Genomic DNA, 18,713 nt, shown 5'->3' with positions numbered 1-18,713 from the left:
GATAAAAAGTCTGTACATGTTATTTTTCTCACACCCATTCTTGGATCCAACTGAAACTTCACACAATTATTCATGACATAGACAAAACATGAATCAATTAAAAAAAAGTAACCAATTAGATAATTAATTACTGGTAATTCATTATTTTGTTTAATAGCAACAAGGGAAACTAATCCTTCAGTACTCACATATATGGCTAAATTTGTCAGGTTTAGTCCCATTAAATAATTGTTAACGCTTTTTCTCCCTCACGCATTCTCCGATCAAGTTGATACTTTAAACAATTATTTATTGTGCGTTACAAAACTTGAATTAATAGACTAAGACACTCATGTAGTCGATAAATTATTGGTAATTAAATAACTTGTACATTATTGATAGATATAGTTTTAATGGAGGAGTTCTTCCCCTTTAGATTGGCTTTGTTTTCTTTTTTTTTAAGGATTGTTCATATTTTGAAGTAACAAATTATTGACATATATTTCTGTTTAGAAAAGAAATTATTTTTTTGCAGACATAAGCAGGCCAGGCCTTAGACAAAAGCAAAGTAGGCAGCCCTCTGGGGTTAGAGATTAGTGGGGGCCTCGCATAGGACTAAAAATAAATTTAGAAAAAAAAATTAGAATTTTTTTTTTTTAAATTGGATCTGATCTCAAACCTAGTAGAGCACTAGGACTCTATGTTTACTAGTCTAACTCTGTCTCTACTATGACTCTATGTTTACTAGTCTAACTCTGTCTCTACTATGACTCTATGTTTACTAGTCTAACTCTGTCTCTACTATGACTCTATGTTTACTAGTCTAACGCTGTCTCTACTATGACTCTATGTTTACTAGTCTAACGCTGTCTCTACTATGACTCTATGTTTACTAGTCTAACTCTGTCTCTACTATGACTCTATGTTTACTAGTCTAACGCTGTCTCTACTATGACTCTATGTTTACTAGTCTAACGCTGTCTCTACTATGACTCTATGTTTACTAGTCTAACGCTGTCTCTACTATGACTCTATGTTTACTAGTCACTCTGTCTCTACTACCATATTCACATCGCCTAAACCTGTGATGCCCAACCTTATTTGACCTGCGGGCCATTTTAATTTCCGACACTTATGTCGCGGGCCACGTGAACGAATAGATACATAAGTGAAATGAAATGGACCTGAAACTATCTAAGTAGTGACCCCGTGGAACAAGTACTTATATTCAATGATGGGATAGTCGAAGTGAATCTTTTTTTTTTTTTTAACATGTCAGAAAATGGTTTCACCTCGCTATTTAAAATGTGAATAACATTGTAGCTAGTTTTACAACCATCTCATTTTATTATTATTATTTTTTAAAAATATTCTGATAAATCTCTAAGAGTAGTTTAACCATGGTTTAACAATCTTTTATTCGTGGCTAAAATCAAGAAAGCCCCTATATTGGTTTCATAATGCAGTTTATTATTTTTGGCTTATTATCATGTTCCACAAAACAGTAAAGAGCCGTTCAATTTTCCTGGCTGATTCTACATTCAGAGTCACATTTCATAAACACACAAACGTTAAAGTCATAGTACTAATCCATCCTATAAAAAGTGAGGGTCCCAATGTAGTCCCTAATGTAGGTAAAGATACATTTTTTCAACTTTTTTTTTTCTGGTTTGGAAGGGGTAGGGATTTTCTACACTTTGTGCCGACATTTTGGCGGGCCGGATGAAACTGCTTCACGGGCCGGATCTGGCCCGCGGGCCGTATTTTGGGCATCACTGGCCTACACCCTCCAATTATCAAAGGCTGGCACTGTCTTCTTCCTATGTTGAAATTGGCTGAATTTGAATAAAAGACCTCACTGGAAAGACTGAAGGAATATAAAAAATGACAGACTTACATCAGCATCATGAACGAACAATCTACATAAATTCAAGATGGTGAATTCATACAGTACAACACATTTCAAAACAAAATGCGCCGATCCGTGCCGGACACCCCAACTTAACCATCTGTTACTATCAAAAATAGATTTATAAATTTGAAGTTTGATTTTATCACAAGTTAATACGACTTCGTTGACATGAACTTGGAAACAGGAAAAAAAATCTAAAATATTTATATTTAGTGTAATTATTGTATCAATTAGTTTGGAACGGTCATGTCATTAAATTTGTAACAGATCCAGACTAACGATACAATAACGATTAAAGCGATTTCATGCTTTTAGCTTTCTCAATGCGCTTTGATCTTGACCAGTTGGGGATAGCGATGTGGGGAGGGGGGGTTGAAGAAGGGGGGTATCTGTGTCGCCGTGATCACTTTTTAAGTCCATTTAAAAAAAACAAAAACGTGTTCATTCAATCAGGGGCGTTGCAAGGAATTCGCCATTATTTGAGGACCGGGGGGGGGGGGCTTGATCTCTTTTGGGGGTCCTGCTTTTTGAATATTTAATGTCAAAAACACTCATTTGATGGCCCCCCTTAAGTATGGGCCCGGTGGGATTTTCAAATTCTTCCCCTCGTTTGCCCGCCTAGCTACGCCACTGCACTCAATGCCCAAGCCTCCTACAGGGAACTAATTCAACGTATACGATCACATCTGTCAATTACGATTTGTTTCCCATGTTCGATTCCAAACAAAATGAATTAAATACCAAACGTTAATTAATTTCTTAAAAATTCATTCTTGTTTTGTCAGGTACAAGAATTAAGTATGCAATATTTCAACTAGGTCATAAATAGCGTGGGGGAGAAATAACGTGTACAAACTTCTTACCAGACAGACAGACAGACAGAGTGAGTTGATAAAAGCTTTTTTAAAAAAAAAAAAAAACTTTAGCAGAAAAGAAGAAAATAATAGTATAAAAGATGCCTGACCTATTGCTTGTCACACAAAAACACAGTCCTACTAGGCTCTTGTTTTGCTGACAGGAAGATGTCCTGTTTACACGACTGACGTCACGGACGTGACACGATCTGTGTTTCTATTCCGGATTCTCTTCTTATGTATAAAGTATACCTTTCACCAGGCTATTACCGTTACTACTGTCTGTAACTTGGACGAACAAACTGGTGTGATTTTTTTTATTGCATTGTAAAACTTTGGGATATTTAGAAATCTATCTGCAGTACACACACATTTTTTTTTCATTCATTTTGCAACTTAAAACATACAAGGAGCAAAGGGAGGTAATGTTATGATTGCATTTTAAAAATATTATCTAATTTTCAAATGTATTATAATATAAATGTTGTTTTTTTTAACCATTCGCTCATAACACTTTTGGAAATAAATGTTATATAATTTTTGTTGCCACATAAGTGGATCTACAATAAATTTGTAGATAATTGAAAACCAAATGACCATCAAAAGTGTTATTCATTTCATCTCTGCCTGTGGTGCCTTCTGGGGCATTGGCTGCCAACCGGCTTCCTCCAGGCATCTCGGTTCTGGGCGAGTCTCTCCAACTGTCCCCACGTCTTGCCCATCTGCTTGGCGTCTGCTTCCAAATCGCGTCCCTTTAACACTATTGTTAAACCAAAACTACTATGAAAAAACAACATGAAAAAAATCCAGGTATTCACCAATACCTGCCTGAGGAGGATACTTATGATCCGCCGGCCAGACAATGTCTCGAATGAGGAACTGTGGCAAAGAACAAAGCAGCAGCACATTGAAGTAGATATCCTTCAGAGACGTTGGAGATGGATAGGTCACCACCCTTCGCAAGCCTGCATCCAAAATAACATAGCAAGACCTAACCTGAAACCCCCAAGGAAAGAGGAAGAGGGGACGGCCCAGGAATACATGGCAAAAGTTTTATTACTATACTTTAATGTGTCTGCTAATTTTGATATATGTAGTATTTACACTATTCCATTCATCCCGTAAGGCAGCTTATATAGCACAAATGTTGCGGTAGTCCTAAGCATTTCATGTGTCAATCTAGTCATGCATGTTAAGTAACGACTTAAACTCTGAATCAGCCGAAACGTAAGGGGATTCACTGTTGACAGGTAACACTGTTACTACCATCATTTGCATATTACACCGGCTTAACTCTGGAATGGGGGAGAGGTGGCTGAGTCGTTAAGCGCTTGGCTTCCAAACCTGGAGTCCTGGGTTTGAATCACGGTGTTTACTGGGATTTTGAATTTCGGGATTTCCAACTCTAAGGGGTACCTGATCTTAGTTGGGGAACGTAAAGGCAGTTGGTCGTTGTGCTGGACACATAACACCCTGCTCGTTAACCGTTGGCCGAAGAAACAGATGACCTTAACATCATCTGCCCTATAGATCGCAAGGTTTGAAAGGGGAAATTCATTTTTGTTTCCAAAACGCTTAATGGACCGGCTACGTTATTTTCTTCATTTATTCCAAAGCTTTAATGTAAGGATGGGCATTGTACTGTGTACACAACCTTTGTGGTACACAAAAGAAAGACAACTCCTTAGTTTGTTTTAGTCCGCATGTTTGTGCTATTCAGTTTTCTGTAAAACAAACATTATGAAACAACAATTAATGTTTATAAGCCATTATATTGATCTTAATATTCTGGTCTTCCTTTGTAAGGCTTTGTCCTCTGTTTTGTCCTCCTTTGGGTATGTAGGTCTCTGGGAACCATTACATTTAACCCTATCTCTTTCTCTTCTTTTCTCTGGCTGTAGTGCTTGGAAAGCGCAAAGTGATTGAAGATTTGTAAACAAAGAGCAGATTACTCTGATTAACTCAGTTTTAAACAACTCTGACAGTACTTACACGCATAGTTCGCAGCTATTAGTGGCAGTAGATTGACATTGTAATTAAGTGACGAAACATAAACTAAACATCTACCACAGCGTCCTCTTTCCTGAGTCTATCTTTAACTCTTGTCACTTACACCGTCAAGTCAGTGGCGTAGCTAAAGATATGGGGGGCCTGGGGGCTTGACCTCTTTAGGGGCCCCAGCATTTAGACATTCGACATTATGACAAGAGATAATTGCGTAATATATAATGTAAAGGCAAATTTCGGACACTAATTTGGGGGGGGGGGGCCCATAAGTGGGGAAAGGGGCGGATTTTCAAATACAGACCAACCCTCCCGTCACCCTAGCGACGCCACTGCATCGAGTTAAGAAATTTTGTCTTTATCTCTGTCTGTTTCACTAACAAGTTGTTGTTTTTTTTTTTTTTTTTTTTTTTTTCATATTTTATTGTCTCGACTTCAGTAGCTACTAAGACATCATGATGATTACTTATGCGGTCATCGTGGCCATCATTGGTCAACTGGTCAGTGCTGACCTACAACAACAGTTGGCTTTGTCTTCAGCCTCGTCAGATTTCTCTCAGAGACTTTACCAGAAAGTTGCTCTAGATAAGCCCAGCATTGTCTACTCACCCTACAGGTAAATACACTTCATGACAGAGTTTTTTTTAAATAGAAAGTTTTATTATAATGCAGAATATTTTAATATAACGCGGTCTATCCCTCTGTCCGTCTATCTATTTATCTATCATTCTATCTATCTATCTATCTATCTATCTATCTATCTATCTATCTATCTATCTATCTATCTATCTATCATATATACATATATAAAAGTCCCCAATTCAGACCTTTAGATGAGGCAAAGGTCAATTGTTTCTGTCACCCACGTTTACCGTGATTGTCAGGTGACCAGCACTACGACAAACCGCCTTTACTTTCCCTTACTAATGTCAGGTACACATAAGAGCAGGGGTGACTCAGGAGCGCCCTAAAAGTCCAACATTTAAACTCCAAGTTCTATACATATTATGATGTAAGACTAAGCGACATTTAACATGAAGCTCAAGGGTTCTTCTAAGCGCGTGTGCCCAAAATGGACAATTGTTAATTATAAAGAAACAAATAGAGCGGTTAAATTCCAAGGCTATTTATTATGTACGGAACATCTATGTGCAAAACATTTTCTTAATGTATTTAGATCTGCGCGAGTGCCTCGATATCAAATGAATGAATGATCCGAGATCGGGTGTCGGAGACATTCGTGTACTATTGACCAGACAGACAGACAGAGTAGATATAAGTTTTGTAAAAATAAAGCCAGTGTTTAAAACACAACTGCTGCGCTGTCATACAATAAGAAACACTGGACTTCAGGAGGAGGTAACCCAGTGACTCAGCGGGATCAGCAGACGTGAGATGGTTTAAGAAAAAAAAAAAAAGTTTTGTTACAAGCCAACATTTTCAACCAATGGTAACGTTTTAAAGTGACAGAAAACACCGACCTGCGTCACGGGACAAGCTAATAGGTCACAGATTTACCTTTCTCGAGGTACGCGAAGGAGGCATGCAGAAAACCTTGTACCAAAAAAAAATCATTAATTTTGATCTTCTTTCCGGTACTTACAATATAAACATCCCGTTCACAACTTCCAAAATAAAATATTTTTTGGGGCCAAAGTTTGCAAACTAAAAGAAAGTTTTCCCTTTCAATATTCTCATTCGGAAGGATGCTATGACATTCAACATGGAGTTCAGGCCGGATCTACAGCAGTGCATACACATAGAAACCGCCAAAGCGTTCATCATCAAATGATGGCCGCCACAAGCTGACAAAAAAACATGTAAGATTGATATTAAACAAAAAGGAAATAAAATTATACTACAATGTGCATATCCTCGGATGTGTCATTTTCCTGGCATTGATAAAACGTATTTTCATTACAGACGTAATGGAGACCAGTAGCTCGTTGTCAGGTCAAAGGTTAACGTACAGACGTAACGCCGCAACCAATAGTCCTGGGTAGAAGCCACCCAAAAACAACCCAAGGCCTTCACTTACTTGTTTTTTTGTGTAAAGTGTTTTGACATGTTTCGGATGTTCCTTCAGAGTTGAAGATAGTTTACTTCCTAGTCCAAACCTCCCGCAGGACGACGGAGGATGGGAGCGGGCAGGGTTTGAACCCTCGACCATCGATAAATCTGAACGACAGTCCAGCGCGCAAACCGCACGACCAGGCAGCCATCCAACCACACATGATCTTTAACCCGTCCTTGAGCTCAAAGTCCATGAACTCAAAGTTCCCCTTTCCGACCTTGCGATCCAAAAAAAAAATCATCTTTCTGATCGAAGGGATTTTGCAATATGTAAATAATTTGTAAAATATTATGTATCATTCATTTCTTTTTGATCGAAGGGATTTTGCAATATGTAAATAATTTGTAAAGTATTATGTATCATTCATTTCTTTTTGATCGAAGGGATTTTGCAATATGTAAATAATTTGTAAAGTATTATGTATCATTCATTTCTGTTTGATCGAAGGGATTTTGCAATATGTAAATAATTTGTAAAGTATTACGTATCATTCATTTCTTTTTGATCGAAGGGATTTTGCAATATGTAAATAATTTGTAAAGTTATTACGTATCATTCATTTCTTTTTGATCGAAGGGATTTTGCAATATGTAAATAATTTGTAAAGTTATTACGTATCATTCATTTCTTTTTGATCGAAGGGATTTTGCAATATGTAAATAATTTTTAAAGTTATTACGTATCATTCATTTCTTTTTGATCAAAGGGATTTTGCAATATGTAAATAATTTGTAAAGTATTATGTATCATTCATTCCTTCAGCACTCATGTTCACATTTATATTCTATTCACTATGACTATAAGGTAAAATATATTTTTTTTTGTTTTACTCTTTATCAGCATCCATTCGGCCCTGACAATGACGTCACTAGGAGCAAGGGGAGACACTGCAACTGAAATGAAGAACACTCTCAGCATTACTTCCCTTGGTAACTCCGTGCACGCAATTTATAAAGAGCTGATTCAACAGGTGAGCAATGTTGGTGCATGTGTACATGTTTGTACTTTATTTCACACACGTTTTAAACTATTGTCCTCGACCGCTGCAAGTTTAACACACATCGAATCAGCGGCACAAATGTCACGTGATCAGCCAACGTTAAAAAGAATAAAAAAAAATGGTCTTATATTACAAAGTCTAAAAAAGTCCGACATGTCTGAAAGGTCGTGTAGACAATATCACGATTCTGTTATACATGAGTCGGTTTCAAGTTTGCATTCTGTACTTAGCACGGTGAGTTGATTCGAAACAGGATCACAATGTCAATACGGACACACGATGTCCTGAAGACCACTGTCAAAAACGCAAACTATAACAAAAGATCCTCATGGCTCGTAAAGAGCTTCCTTCAAGGAACAGTACCAGAAAAAAATAGTAGAAAAGGCGATAAAACGACAACATCAAAGAATGAAAGGGCTTGTCTTTAAAAGAGATTCTATTCAAGGCAAAAAGACAGAGATGAATGGGGATAGAAAGTCGACAGATCATGTGTGGTGCACTTGGCTTCCGAATCTAGACTCATCTGTCCTGGGTTCGAATCTCGGTGAAGACTGGAATTTTAAATTTCGGGATTTTTAGGGCGCCTCTAAGTTCACCCAGCTCTAATGGGTACCTGATACTAGTTGGGGGAAAAGTAAAGGCGGTTGGTCGTTGTGCTGGCCACATGACACCCTCGATAACCCTTGGACATAGAAACAGATGACATTAATATCATCTGTCCTATAGATCGCAAGGTCTGAAAGGGGAAATTTCCTTCACTAAATGTGCTCAATTGTTTTCATTTGCGTTAAGGTGGCAGAAAGATGACAAATAATCATGGCATTCAACACGCTAGAATTTCTAGAGTAGTATATTTTATAGTAATAAGTAAAGTAAACTAAAGTGATTTTATTAAGAGATCAAGTTACAGATAGTATAGCGAAGCATAAATAAGTTTCTTCGAGGACTCAAACCACGGACCTTTAGACCTGGACATGCCACCTTGGAGCGACTCAGGTACCAACCTATCATCTGGCTTGACCATCCAGGTCACCGAAAATAGAATTATCTGGGTCATATGTCGTCAGAGAAAGCGATGGGAAGACAACATAAAAGAATGGACGGGGTCTACCATTGAAAGAGGTTCTATCCAAGGCAAAAGACAGAGAGGAATGGAGAATGATTATTGCCAAATCCTACGTGGTGTCCCAACGGTCCAACAGACTAAGGGATAGGTGAAGGGTAATACCGTCGGCCAGGAGATAAAGTGATCTTCATTTGAGCCCGCTTACATTTTTTCCCCACACAAACGTTTGGTCAGGTCTGCAGCCGTTCACCGTCTAGTGAAAAAAAAACAAAAAAAAAAAATAACGTATGCTCCTGAGTACATTCAGGAACTCGAATATGTCTCCCAGGTCAATTGCTACCACACCTTCATCAGATATCAGAATAGTATCTCTTTTACTTTGTACTTTTCTTTTTTTTTTTCCTTTTCGTTGAAGAAATTGTGCTTGACATGTTTCCTTCATAACTGAAGAATATTACATCCTAGCCCCAATCTCCCGCAGGACGGCGGAGGATGGCGGCAGACTGGGTTTGAATCCAGGACACAGGCAGAGCCATGTACAAAGAAATGACTACGCCTAACAAACTGGACAGTATTAAGCTCCTCCCCCGCAAAGAACAATCTACAATTTTCCAACTAAGAACAGGACACACACCACTATTAAATTACCACCTGAACAAAATAAACTCCACACAACTCCCCCTTTGCAGACACTGCACCCACCCCTTTGAAACCGTAAACCATATCCTCTTTGAATGCCCCTCCCTAATCCACCTTAGGCAGACCCTACTTCCTCTACAGCCCAACATAACCAACACGCTGTGCGGCAGTGCTGAACAACTGAAGAAAACAGCACACTTTTTTTCCTTGGCACAGTCTGCAAAAGAGCTCACAGCTCAGCAGCAATAAAGCTGGCTAGAAGAAGAAGAAGAGGAATCCAGGACCACGGAGACACAGTGAAAACTACACGCCTGTGACCTCTGTGGGATTTTCAAAACTTCTATGTCAAATATTATTACAGAATTTTCTTATCAATGAATAATTAGATCTGATTATAAAAAAAATTCCCTTTTAGACCTTACGATTTATAGGGCAGATGATATAAAGTTCCACGGGGTGTCATGTAGCCAGCACAACAACCAACCACCTTTACTTTTTCCAAAACTAATGTCAGCTACCCAATATACCTGGGTGGACTCTGAAGCGCCCCAAAGGATCCCGAAATTAAACATCCCAATCTTCACCAGAATTCAAACCAGGGAGCCCCCGGTTCGGATGTGAAGCGTTTTACGACTCAGCCAACGCGCCTCCGGACAGATCATTAATATTATCAATAATAGTTGGTGTCTTTTTTTTAATTTACAGATAAACTCCGTAACAGATGTGGAGCTCAATACCGCCAACGCCATCTTTGTTAAACCTAACTTCCAGATTGTTCCAAAGTTTACCCAAGATACATCCGAGTTTTATTCTGCCCAAACTGCTAACATTGATTTATCCGCCGATGGAGGTCCTGAGAAACCAATCAACGATTTCGTGGCAAACAAGACTAAAAATATTATTCAAAATATTCTTCCGCCAGGTAAATATTTTCACAATGCACTGTATTTAAACTTATTAACGTAAGGTCCACCGTGATCAAATGAACCTGCTAGGCTCAAGGTGTGAAACGAAACAGTTGAAACACGAGTTAGACCAGTGTTTTCCAAACTTTTTTGTCTCGTAGACCCCTTGGAACTCTTCTTAGACCCCTTGGGGGTCTATATAGACCACTTTGGGAATCACTGAGTTAGACAGAGCAAACAATTGAAGGTTTTTCTAAAATAATTGCTTTCTCTTGGAGATTGCTCCATATGAAAAAGCACAAACAACGCTTCGCTATTTTGATGTATTGCATATACAGAGTACGTCCGTATTACATAATTTAAAAAAATAATTTTACCACCTCCTTTTTGTAACTAATGGTAATAATACTCAATACCCCCTCCATCCCGATAAAGTAACATAACAACAAAATCGAATTTTACAAAAAGATTTACTTGTTAATTTACATTTTCCCGAATCACATTTTTCATCATTGTATCGATAGAAATGATTGGGAAAAGATCGATATTTTTTTTTTCTTCGACGCTTCGATGTCGTATTTGGATGTTGTTTTTTTTATTTCCAACTACTGTACATATAGGCCTACATCGCGCCGCCGCTGGAAAAACCAGTGGTGTATTAAAAAAAAACGCGGAATATTGATTCCATTAATATCTTTAAAAATTAAAAAGTGGTAGAACAGGTCTGCGAAAGTCGCACCCCCGAAAGTCAAGGAACCACTGTAGCCTGTTATTTTATTGTCCTACGAAACACATCGTCAGACTCCCCCGCTCCACCCCTCTCTTGCAGCACGTCGCATTTAATTAATATATCCCCCCCCCACCAGTCCGTCCCTATAGCCAAACGTTAACTATGAAGAGACGATCATTTTTTTTTTCACTGTTCAAAAAATGTCAAGCTAAATGTCTAACTTCGTTGGCTAGTAACACAATGTTACACAATGTTACACAAGGTAACACAAAGTAACACAAGGTAACACAAAGTAACACAAGGTAACACAAAGTAACACAAGGTAACACAAGGTAACACAGGGTAACACAAGGTAACATAAAGTAACACAAGGTAACACAGGGTAACACAAAGTAACACAAGGTAACACAGGTAACACAGGGTAACACAATGTAACACAAGGTAACACAAAGTAACACAAGGTAACCCAAGGTAACATAAAGTAACACAAGGTAATACAGGGTAACACAGGTAACACAGGGTAACACAAGGTAACACAGGGTAACACAAAGTAACACAAGATAACACAGGGTAACACAGGGTCACACAATGTAACACAAGGTAGCACAGGTAACACAGGGTAACACAAAGTAACACAAGGTAACACAGGGTAACACAAGGTAACACAATGTAACACAAGGTAACACAAAGTAACACAAGGTAACACAAAGTAACACATGGTAACACAAAGTAACACAAGGTAACACAAAGTAACACAGGGTAACACAAAGTAACACAAGATAACACAGGGTAACACAGGGTCACACAATGTAACACAAGGTAGCACAGGTAACACAGGGTAACACAAAGTAACACAAGGTAACACAGGGTAACACAAGGTAACACAAGGTAACACAAAGTAACACAAGGTAACACAAAGTAACACAGGGTAACACAAAGTAACACAAGGTAACACAAAGTAACACAGGGTAACACAAAGTAACACAATGTAACACAAAGTAACACCTGGTAACACAAAGTAACACAGGGTAACACAAGGTAACACAAGGTTACACAAGGAAACATCAAGGTAACACAAGATAACAAGAGGTAATACAGGGTAACACAAAATAACTCAAGGTAACACAAGGTAACACAAAGTAACACAAAGTAACACAAGGTAACACAAAGTAACACAAGGTAGATGTTATTGTTTAGTTGCCAACAGTGACCTTTCAATATAACACCCTTGTAATTGTTAAGTTGATCTTTTGAGTTCAATTAAAATTTCAATATTCACCTTGTTTTCATATTCCTGTACAAAGCGTCACCTCATTATGTTCGTCTGTCTAGTACAAAGTCTAAGATCAAAACATGAACCAATTAAAAAAAAAACAACTAATTAATTAATTCAACCATTTCGTTTCATCTCTGGCCATTGTCCCGTCAGGGGCTTCCTCCAGCTTCCTCCCGTTCTAGTCGAGACTTTCCAAACTGTCCCCACGTCTTGCCCATCTGCTTGGTGTCTGCTTCCAAATCCAGACGCCATGCGTTCATGGGCCGTTTCATATTGAAATTTTTAAAATGCATCAATTTAAAAAAAAAAAAAGTATTTTCATGCCTTATTCTTGGCTTGCTCAATCTGTAAGCGCCACTTATATAGCTCCCACCCCCTCCCCCGGTGTCCACTTGAAAAGCTTTTTGCCCCTTTTCTAGTAGCGCTGTATTTAATTATTGCTTAATAAATGAAATAGGATCTAGGACCAAAAGTAACAGCTACTAGGTTTAACAGTTATTCCAGTTCTTATAAAAAATGAGCACGACCTCATAACAAATATTAACACAATGGACCTCATTCACCAATCGTAAACAAACAACATTTAGTCACGTGATCTTATTGATAAAACAACGAAAAAAAAAAACTGTCACGTGACAACCATCATGAATTAAACATGAGATCGTAAATTATATAGAAGAGATAGAGCACCACGTGGCTAAATGCTGTTTGTTTACAAATGGAGAATGAGGTCCATTTGCAAATTAAAAAAAAAAATAGCTTTTTAGTTTTGCCTTTAGCACCATTCTATCTGCTTGATATTTTTGCTCTGCTAACGCTCGTTTTTATAAAGGGCGCAAAAAAAGTTATTACAAAGGGGGCCAAAAATTTGTTGTTTTTTAAAAAGGGCTCAAAAAGTAAAATCTTTAATTTCAAGTTATTTTAATGACAATTCTATATAAGAAATAAAAGATTCATGGAAAGTGTAAATATCCTAATATGAAATTGTTCTTTGCTCCCTATTACCGGTAGACGAACATTTCTGTTACATATAGCCATGATGTCATTCCAAGAAACAATAATATTTTAGTCATTACTACTAGTCATATAATAAACCCTCTAGTGAAAGATCCTCAATCACGAAGTTAATACTTCTTCTGTTCATGTATAGTAATAGTTTTTTTTTTCAATTGGTTATGTGAATCTATAACTATTCCGTGTATGTAAGTCAATAAATATATATTTCAGATTGTCGAATGCCGTCTTTTAAAATTGTGTTTCAAGAAAGGTCTAAATAGATTTGAATATTTGATATTTACAGGCACCATTGATAGTAATACTGTTATGCTTTTGGTAAACACAATATTTTTCAACGGAACATGGCGGGCTCCTTTTGAGGCACACCGAACAGTAAGTCAAGATTTCAAACAACTTCGAGGCGCAGTAAAACAGGTGAGTAGCAATGGCTACAGTTGTTTTCCATAGAAGTAAGAGGATTATATGTGATGTAGCTCAACTTATCTTATAAGAGGCTACCTCATAAGAGAAAATAATATTAGGGGCTACAAAAATCTTTTTTTTTCAAACTAAACTATATAGAAATGAAAATAAATTTTATATTGTAAAAAAAGTGTAAGAAAGAACACTATGTATTTTGTTTTTCTCTAGGTCCAGATGATGAATGCTGATAGATATGTCAATATCAAAAGAGATGCTGTCAACAAGGTGGATGTCGCTGAGCTTCCCTTTAAAGGAGGTAGATTTAGCATGTACATTGCCCTGCCGCGCGCAGTAGATGGCATCACTGACCTAGGTAAGTTTTTATACAAAGTTTTGATGAGATATGAGATGAGATATACAGATTTAAAAAAAAAATTCTTATACGCATAAAAAAACAACAACAACACTTGTATTAAGTGTATTTTGGTGGCGAGTGGGTCCCCGCGCCTCGCGACAATGGACATTTATTTTTCTACGTCAGTGACCGTCATCCCATCGTAAAGAAATTCGTGACCCTGATTTAACACTCGCACTGGTGAGGCCGCCTCTGTAAAGTGATTTGTAGTACAGGTGTACAGAAGTACTGTCATAAAATTATACCGAGAGAAAAAAAACAAATATTAAACAGAATGTAGTTTTTAAAAAAGTAATACGTAAAATGATAAATTTGTAATTCAGATTGATCCTTTATTTATTTAAAGTCCTTTTTAACATTCTTCTAATCCAAAATCACAAAGTATAACTAGAAAACTATAAGCCTTTATTGGTGTATCTTTGAATCGCATTTATTAATATATAAAGTAGTAACATTAAAAATTTGTTTTTATTTTTTAAAAGACAATACATTTTCTTAATAAAGCTAATGACTTTATGTTTGTGTAAACAACTCCACATCTCTGGAGAAAAAAAATCATGTATAAAACTACTAAGAATGTCAACGATTCTCATATTAACAATGACAATGTCTTCAATTCCGAAGATAAATGATGACCGTAGTGTTTCACATGACTACGCAAACCCAGTTACGACCTGCATATTTTTCCGATTCTCGTGCAGACAAAGCCGTTGCCCGTCGGCGGTCTATTTAAGTTTTCTACTTTGGTGATACAGATCTAGACGTGGTAAAATTTATAGACAGCCGTTTAGACAAGAATAATGGATCAATTTAAAGATATAACATTTGTTCGGTCTAGTATACTAGATCCAGACTTCTTAGAAATATAAACAGGAACATTTCTAGACTGATTTCGGTATAAGAATGTTTGCATAATGTTCCTGAACATCTTATTATTTATTTAAATTCTTTAAATACAAGCGGGAATACCCGAAGACGTATTTTGTGCTCAAGATAGAGATTGTCTAGACCTCCAGACAAAATACATTTTAGAAGAATATATTTCGTGTGACCAATTAGCTAGCTAGTATTTAAGATACCCATAAACTGTCAAATTTCTGGCAAAACCGTACGAGCCGTTTTCGAGATCAGGGTGCCCACGTTTTTAAACCCATGAAGATTTAGCAAGCTGATGAGAGAGAGAGCTAGAAAGAGAGAGAGAGAGAGAGCTAAGAAGAGAGAGAAGGAGAGAGAGAGAGAGAGAGAAAGAGAAGAGAGAGAGAGAGAGACAAGACATGAGTGAGAGAATGGAATGCTCATGACTTTGGTGTATATTTTTTGTTTCAGAACAACTTTTAGTCCAACCAGAAAAAGTCAAGCAACTATTTACTGGACTTAGCAGCGTGCGAGTTCAACTCTCCATCCCTAAATTCAAGACAGAGACCACGCTGTCTTTAAATACTCCCTTGAAAGACATGGGGATTAGAAAAGCTTTTATTTCAAATGCTGCCAACTTTAGTGGAATAACATCAGGTAATTAAAATGTATCATTACAAATTTTTTAATTGAGCAGTATCAATTATATGCTTTATACATTAGTTGTCCGCTGTTAAAAGTTAGTCTAAATTAATGGTAATTGCTTAGTATTTTGCTAATACCATGTAATAATGTGTAATGGCGTGTATTGATATGTAATGAATTACACGTTAAATAGTTTCAACTAGGGGGACCATTGATTCCCTCTGACTTGGTTAACTGAAGAGTTTATTTAAAGCCTCTACTTTTAACACTACTTATTAACGTAAGGTCTACCGTGACCAAATGAACCTGTTAGGCTAAAGGTGTGTAACGAAACAGTTGAAACATGTATTAGACTAGTGGTTCCCAAACTTTTTTGTCTCGTAGACCCCTTGGAACTCTTCGTAGATCCCTGGGGGTCTATATAGACCACTTTGGGAATCACTGAGTTAGACAGAGCAAACAATTGAAGGTTCCTCTTTCTCTTTTAAAAAACGAATCGTGTGCGCGTGTGTATCAGGTTGGTGGTGGATGGGAAAAAGGGGTGGTGTTTTAGATTACCTTTAGGGCGGATTTAATTAAAAGTTTTATTGTCATGTTTGCCACTTCGATAAAAATTTGCACAGCTGACATTAACGAGGGTGGCCAGCACAACGACCAACACTTTTTTGCTTTCTCCAACTTATGTCAGAAGGCACGGTGGGTGATTGGCAAGGCGCTTGGCTTCCGGACCGGGATATCCCTGGTTCGAATCCTGGTATTTTTAATCTCAGGATCTTTGGGCGCCTCTCAGCTCACCCAGCTCTAATGGGTACCTGACATTAGTTTGGGGAAAAGTAAAGGCGGTTGGTCGTTGTGCTCGCCACCTGTCACCCTCGTTAACCGTGGGCCACAGAAACAGATGACCTTTACATTATCTGGCCAAGGTCTGAAAAAGAAACCTTACTTTTTTTTTTTACTTTAGTAGAGCTAACGAACCCCCCCCCCCCCCACACACACACACCTTCCCTGCTTGAAGCTTAGTGGTTTACTCGCCAGTTAGTCCTCTTTGTCCCTTTGCAAGTCGATGGTGTCTTTGGTCCTTTCTCCTGTTAGTGATAATATATCCGTCAGACACGAATTATGATCCACACTTTGAGCCAGAGGCTATCTGAAGCGCATGTCATTGGAATAATTTCATATTAGCATCAATCTTCAGAAGTAAGAGATTCTTTCTTTAACCCTTAAAACGCGTGTGGTAGTTTAGCCCCTTAACATCAGAATTGTAATTCCATTTTGTATGCAATCACTGTAAAACAGCTCAGCACTTTAAGGGTTAATACAATTCAGACCCCTGTATAAGCTTTAAAATATCTGCTCACTCTCTACCTCTGCCGTCAGCTCAAGTCTTCATCAGTCAAGTTCTGCACAAGGCTGTGATCGAGGTCAAAGAAACTGGAACTGTGGCCGCTGCTGCAACTGTCATTGGAGTATCCCTGACGTCTGTTCAACTACCCCCCACACAAGCGTTCATCGCTGACCATCCTTTTGTGTACTTCCTGAGAGATAATCAAACAGGACAGATTCTCTTCCAAGGGAAATTCTCTGGCTAATGCACATTTTGTTCTTTTGTTTTTTTTATGCAAAATTTATAACTTTATAACAATTGATGTGTTTGTTGTTTTATTTAGTCTAAGTTCTTTTGTTTCTATTTCTGATCCAAATCTCATTAAGTAAACAATTATTGCTATCTATTTATCTCTTCATTCCTATTGTTTCATAATATGGTCCACCTTTAAAAATACGACTGTCTATTATGGCTTTGAAATTCGATCACAAAATGAGTTTCTTGACAATGAATACGAAAAAAAGAAACCTTAAGAAGTAAACAAAATTATATAACAAGCAATAGAAAACTTATCAAGAAAAACATAAAAAATAGATTTAAAAAAAAAAGACAATGCTTCCATTATCCAACTTATAATAAAATATGATATCCTATAAAATTAATTTTAATTGAGGTATCGAACTCGAGATGTTAACACCGTCAGTTTAGTGATTGAAACACTCGACCAATTAGGCCAGCGGGCATTGTACAAGATACACATTAATTATTGCTGCGTTTATTACACGGAAAACTCTTAAGATCTAGTCTAGATCTACTTCTAAAAATCCAGGTTCCTGGATCCAGTTTCCATGACTTCAATAGAGGTATTGTAAAAAAAAACAACAACAACAACACTTATCTAATGTGAAGAACCGTTAAATACTGTCACATATCTCAAGATGGCAGGGTTTAGCTCCCTTCTTGCTATATTACACAAAATTAATTAATCACCACTGGTTGATTAACATTTTTTACAATTTAATTGCGCTAAATTTCAACTTGATTCTTGGATGTGAAGTTGATAAAATAACGTGTGCTAAACGTAATAATGGGAATAACTTCACATATACAGCCACTTCTCTCAATAAGTAGCATTATTTTCCCTTCTTCATACCGAACAAAATAACTAACTACCAAATAATAATTAGCTAACTGGTTACATTTTTTTTTATTGATTCATGTTTTGTTAGGTACAATAAATAGCTTATTAAAGTTCCAACTCGATCCGAGAGAAATGACGTGTCCGTCAGACGGACAGATACAGTTGAAATAAGCTTTGTAAAAATATGCGAAGATTATTTGAATTAAAATTCCTCCTGTTAGCTTGCAAACTCTGCATGGGTTCAACAATCAGAGTGCACAGTGTAGTTTTTTTTTTTTCGATCACGGCTCTAACGATTCCTGTACAGAATATACAGTTTATGTACACATTTAGGAAAAATAACTACCTAATTGGCCAGACGGTGAAAACTCTGGTTTGACTGCAATAATTGTTTAAAAGTAATCATCTGAAAATTAAATTGGGCTTTCTTCTTTTGATTTTAAAACACGGCTTAGCGGGAATTCCCCCACTCGAC

At 37.3% G+C, this 18,713-nt stretch overlaps 1 protein-coding gene across 1 annotated transcript; it reads left to right on the top strand.

The window, feature by feature from the left end:
* The first annotated feature begins 2,952 nt into the window (after positions 1–2,952).
* LOC106066785 (leukocyte elastase inhibitor-like) lies at positions 2,953–17,415 on the top strand. The gene is made up of 8 exons (XM_056007210.1): positions 2,953–3,167; positions 5,189–5,365; positions 7,664–7,793; positions 10,234–10,450; positions 13,740–13,870; positions 14,087–14,231; positions 15,600–15,785; positions 17,151–17,415. The coding sequence occupies exons 2-8, from the start codon at positions 5,205–5,207 to the stop codon at positions 17,360–17,362; spliced, it is 1,182 nt and encodes a 393-aa protein (XP_055863185.1). The 5' UTR covers positions 2,953–3,167; positions 5,189–5,204; the 3' UTR covers positions 17,363–17,415.
* Positions 17,416–18,713: the final 1,298 nt, after the last annotated feature.

The sequence above is a fragment of the Biomphalaria glabrata genome, chromosome 12 (assembly GCF_947242115.1).
Source record: "Biomphalaria glabrata chromosome 12, xgBioGlab47.1, whole genome shotgun sequence".
NCBI classification, from domain to species: Eukaryota; Metazoa; Mollusca; class Gastropoda; family Planorbidae; genus Biomphalaria; species Biomphalaria glabrata.
Note: the sequence above shows the minus strand (reverse complement) of the source record. Positions and strands in the feature narration are given on the sequence as shown.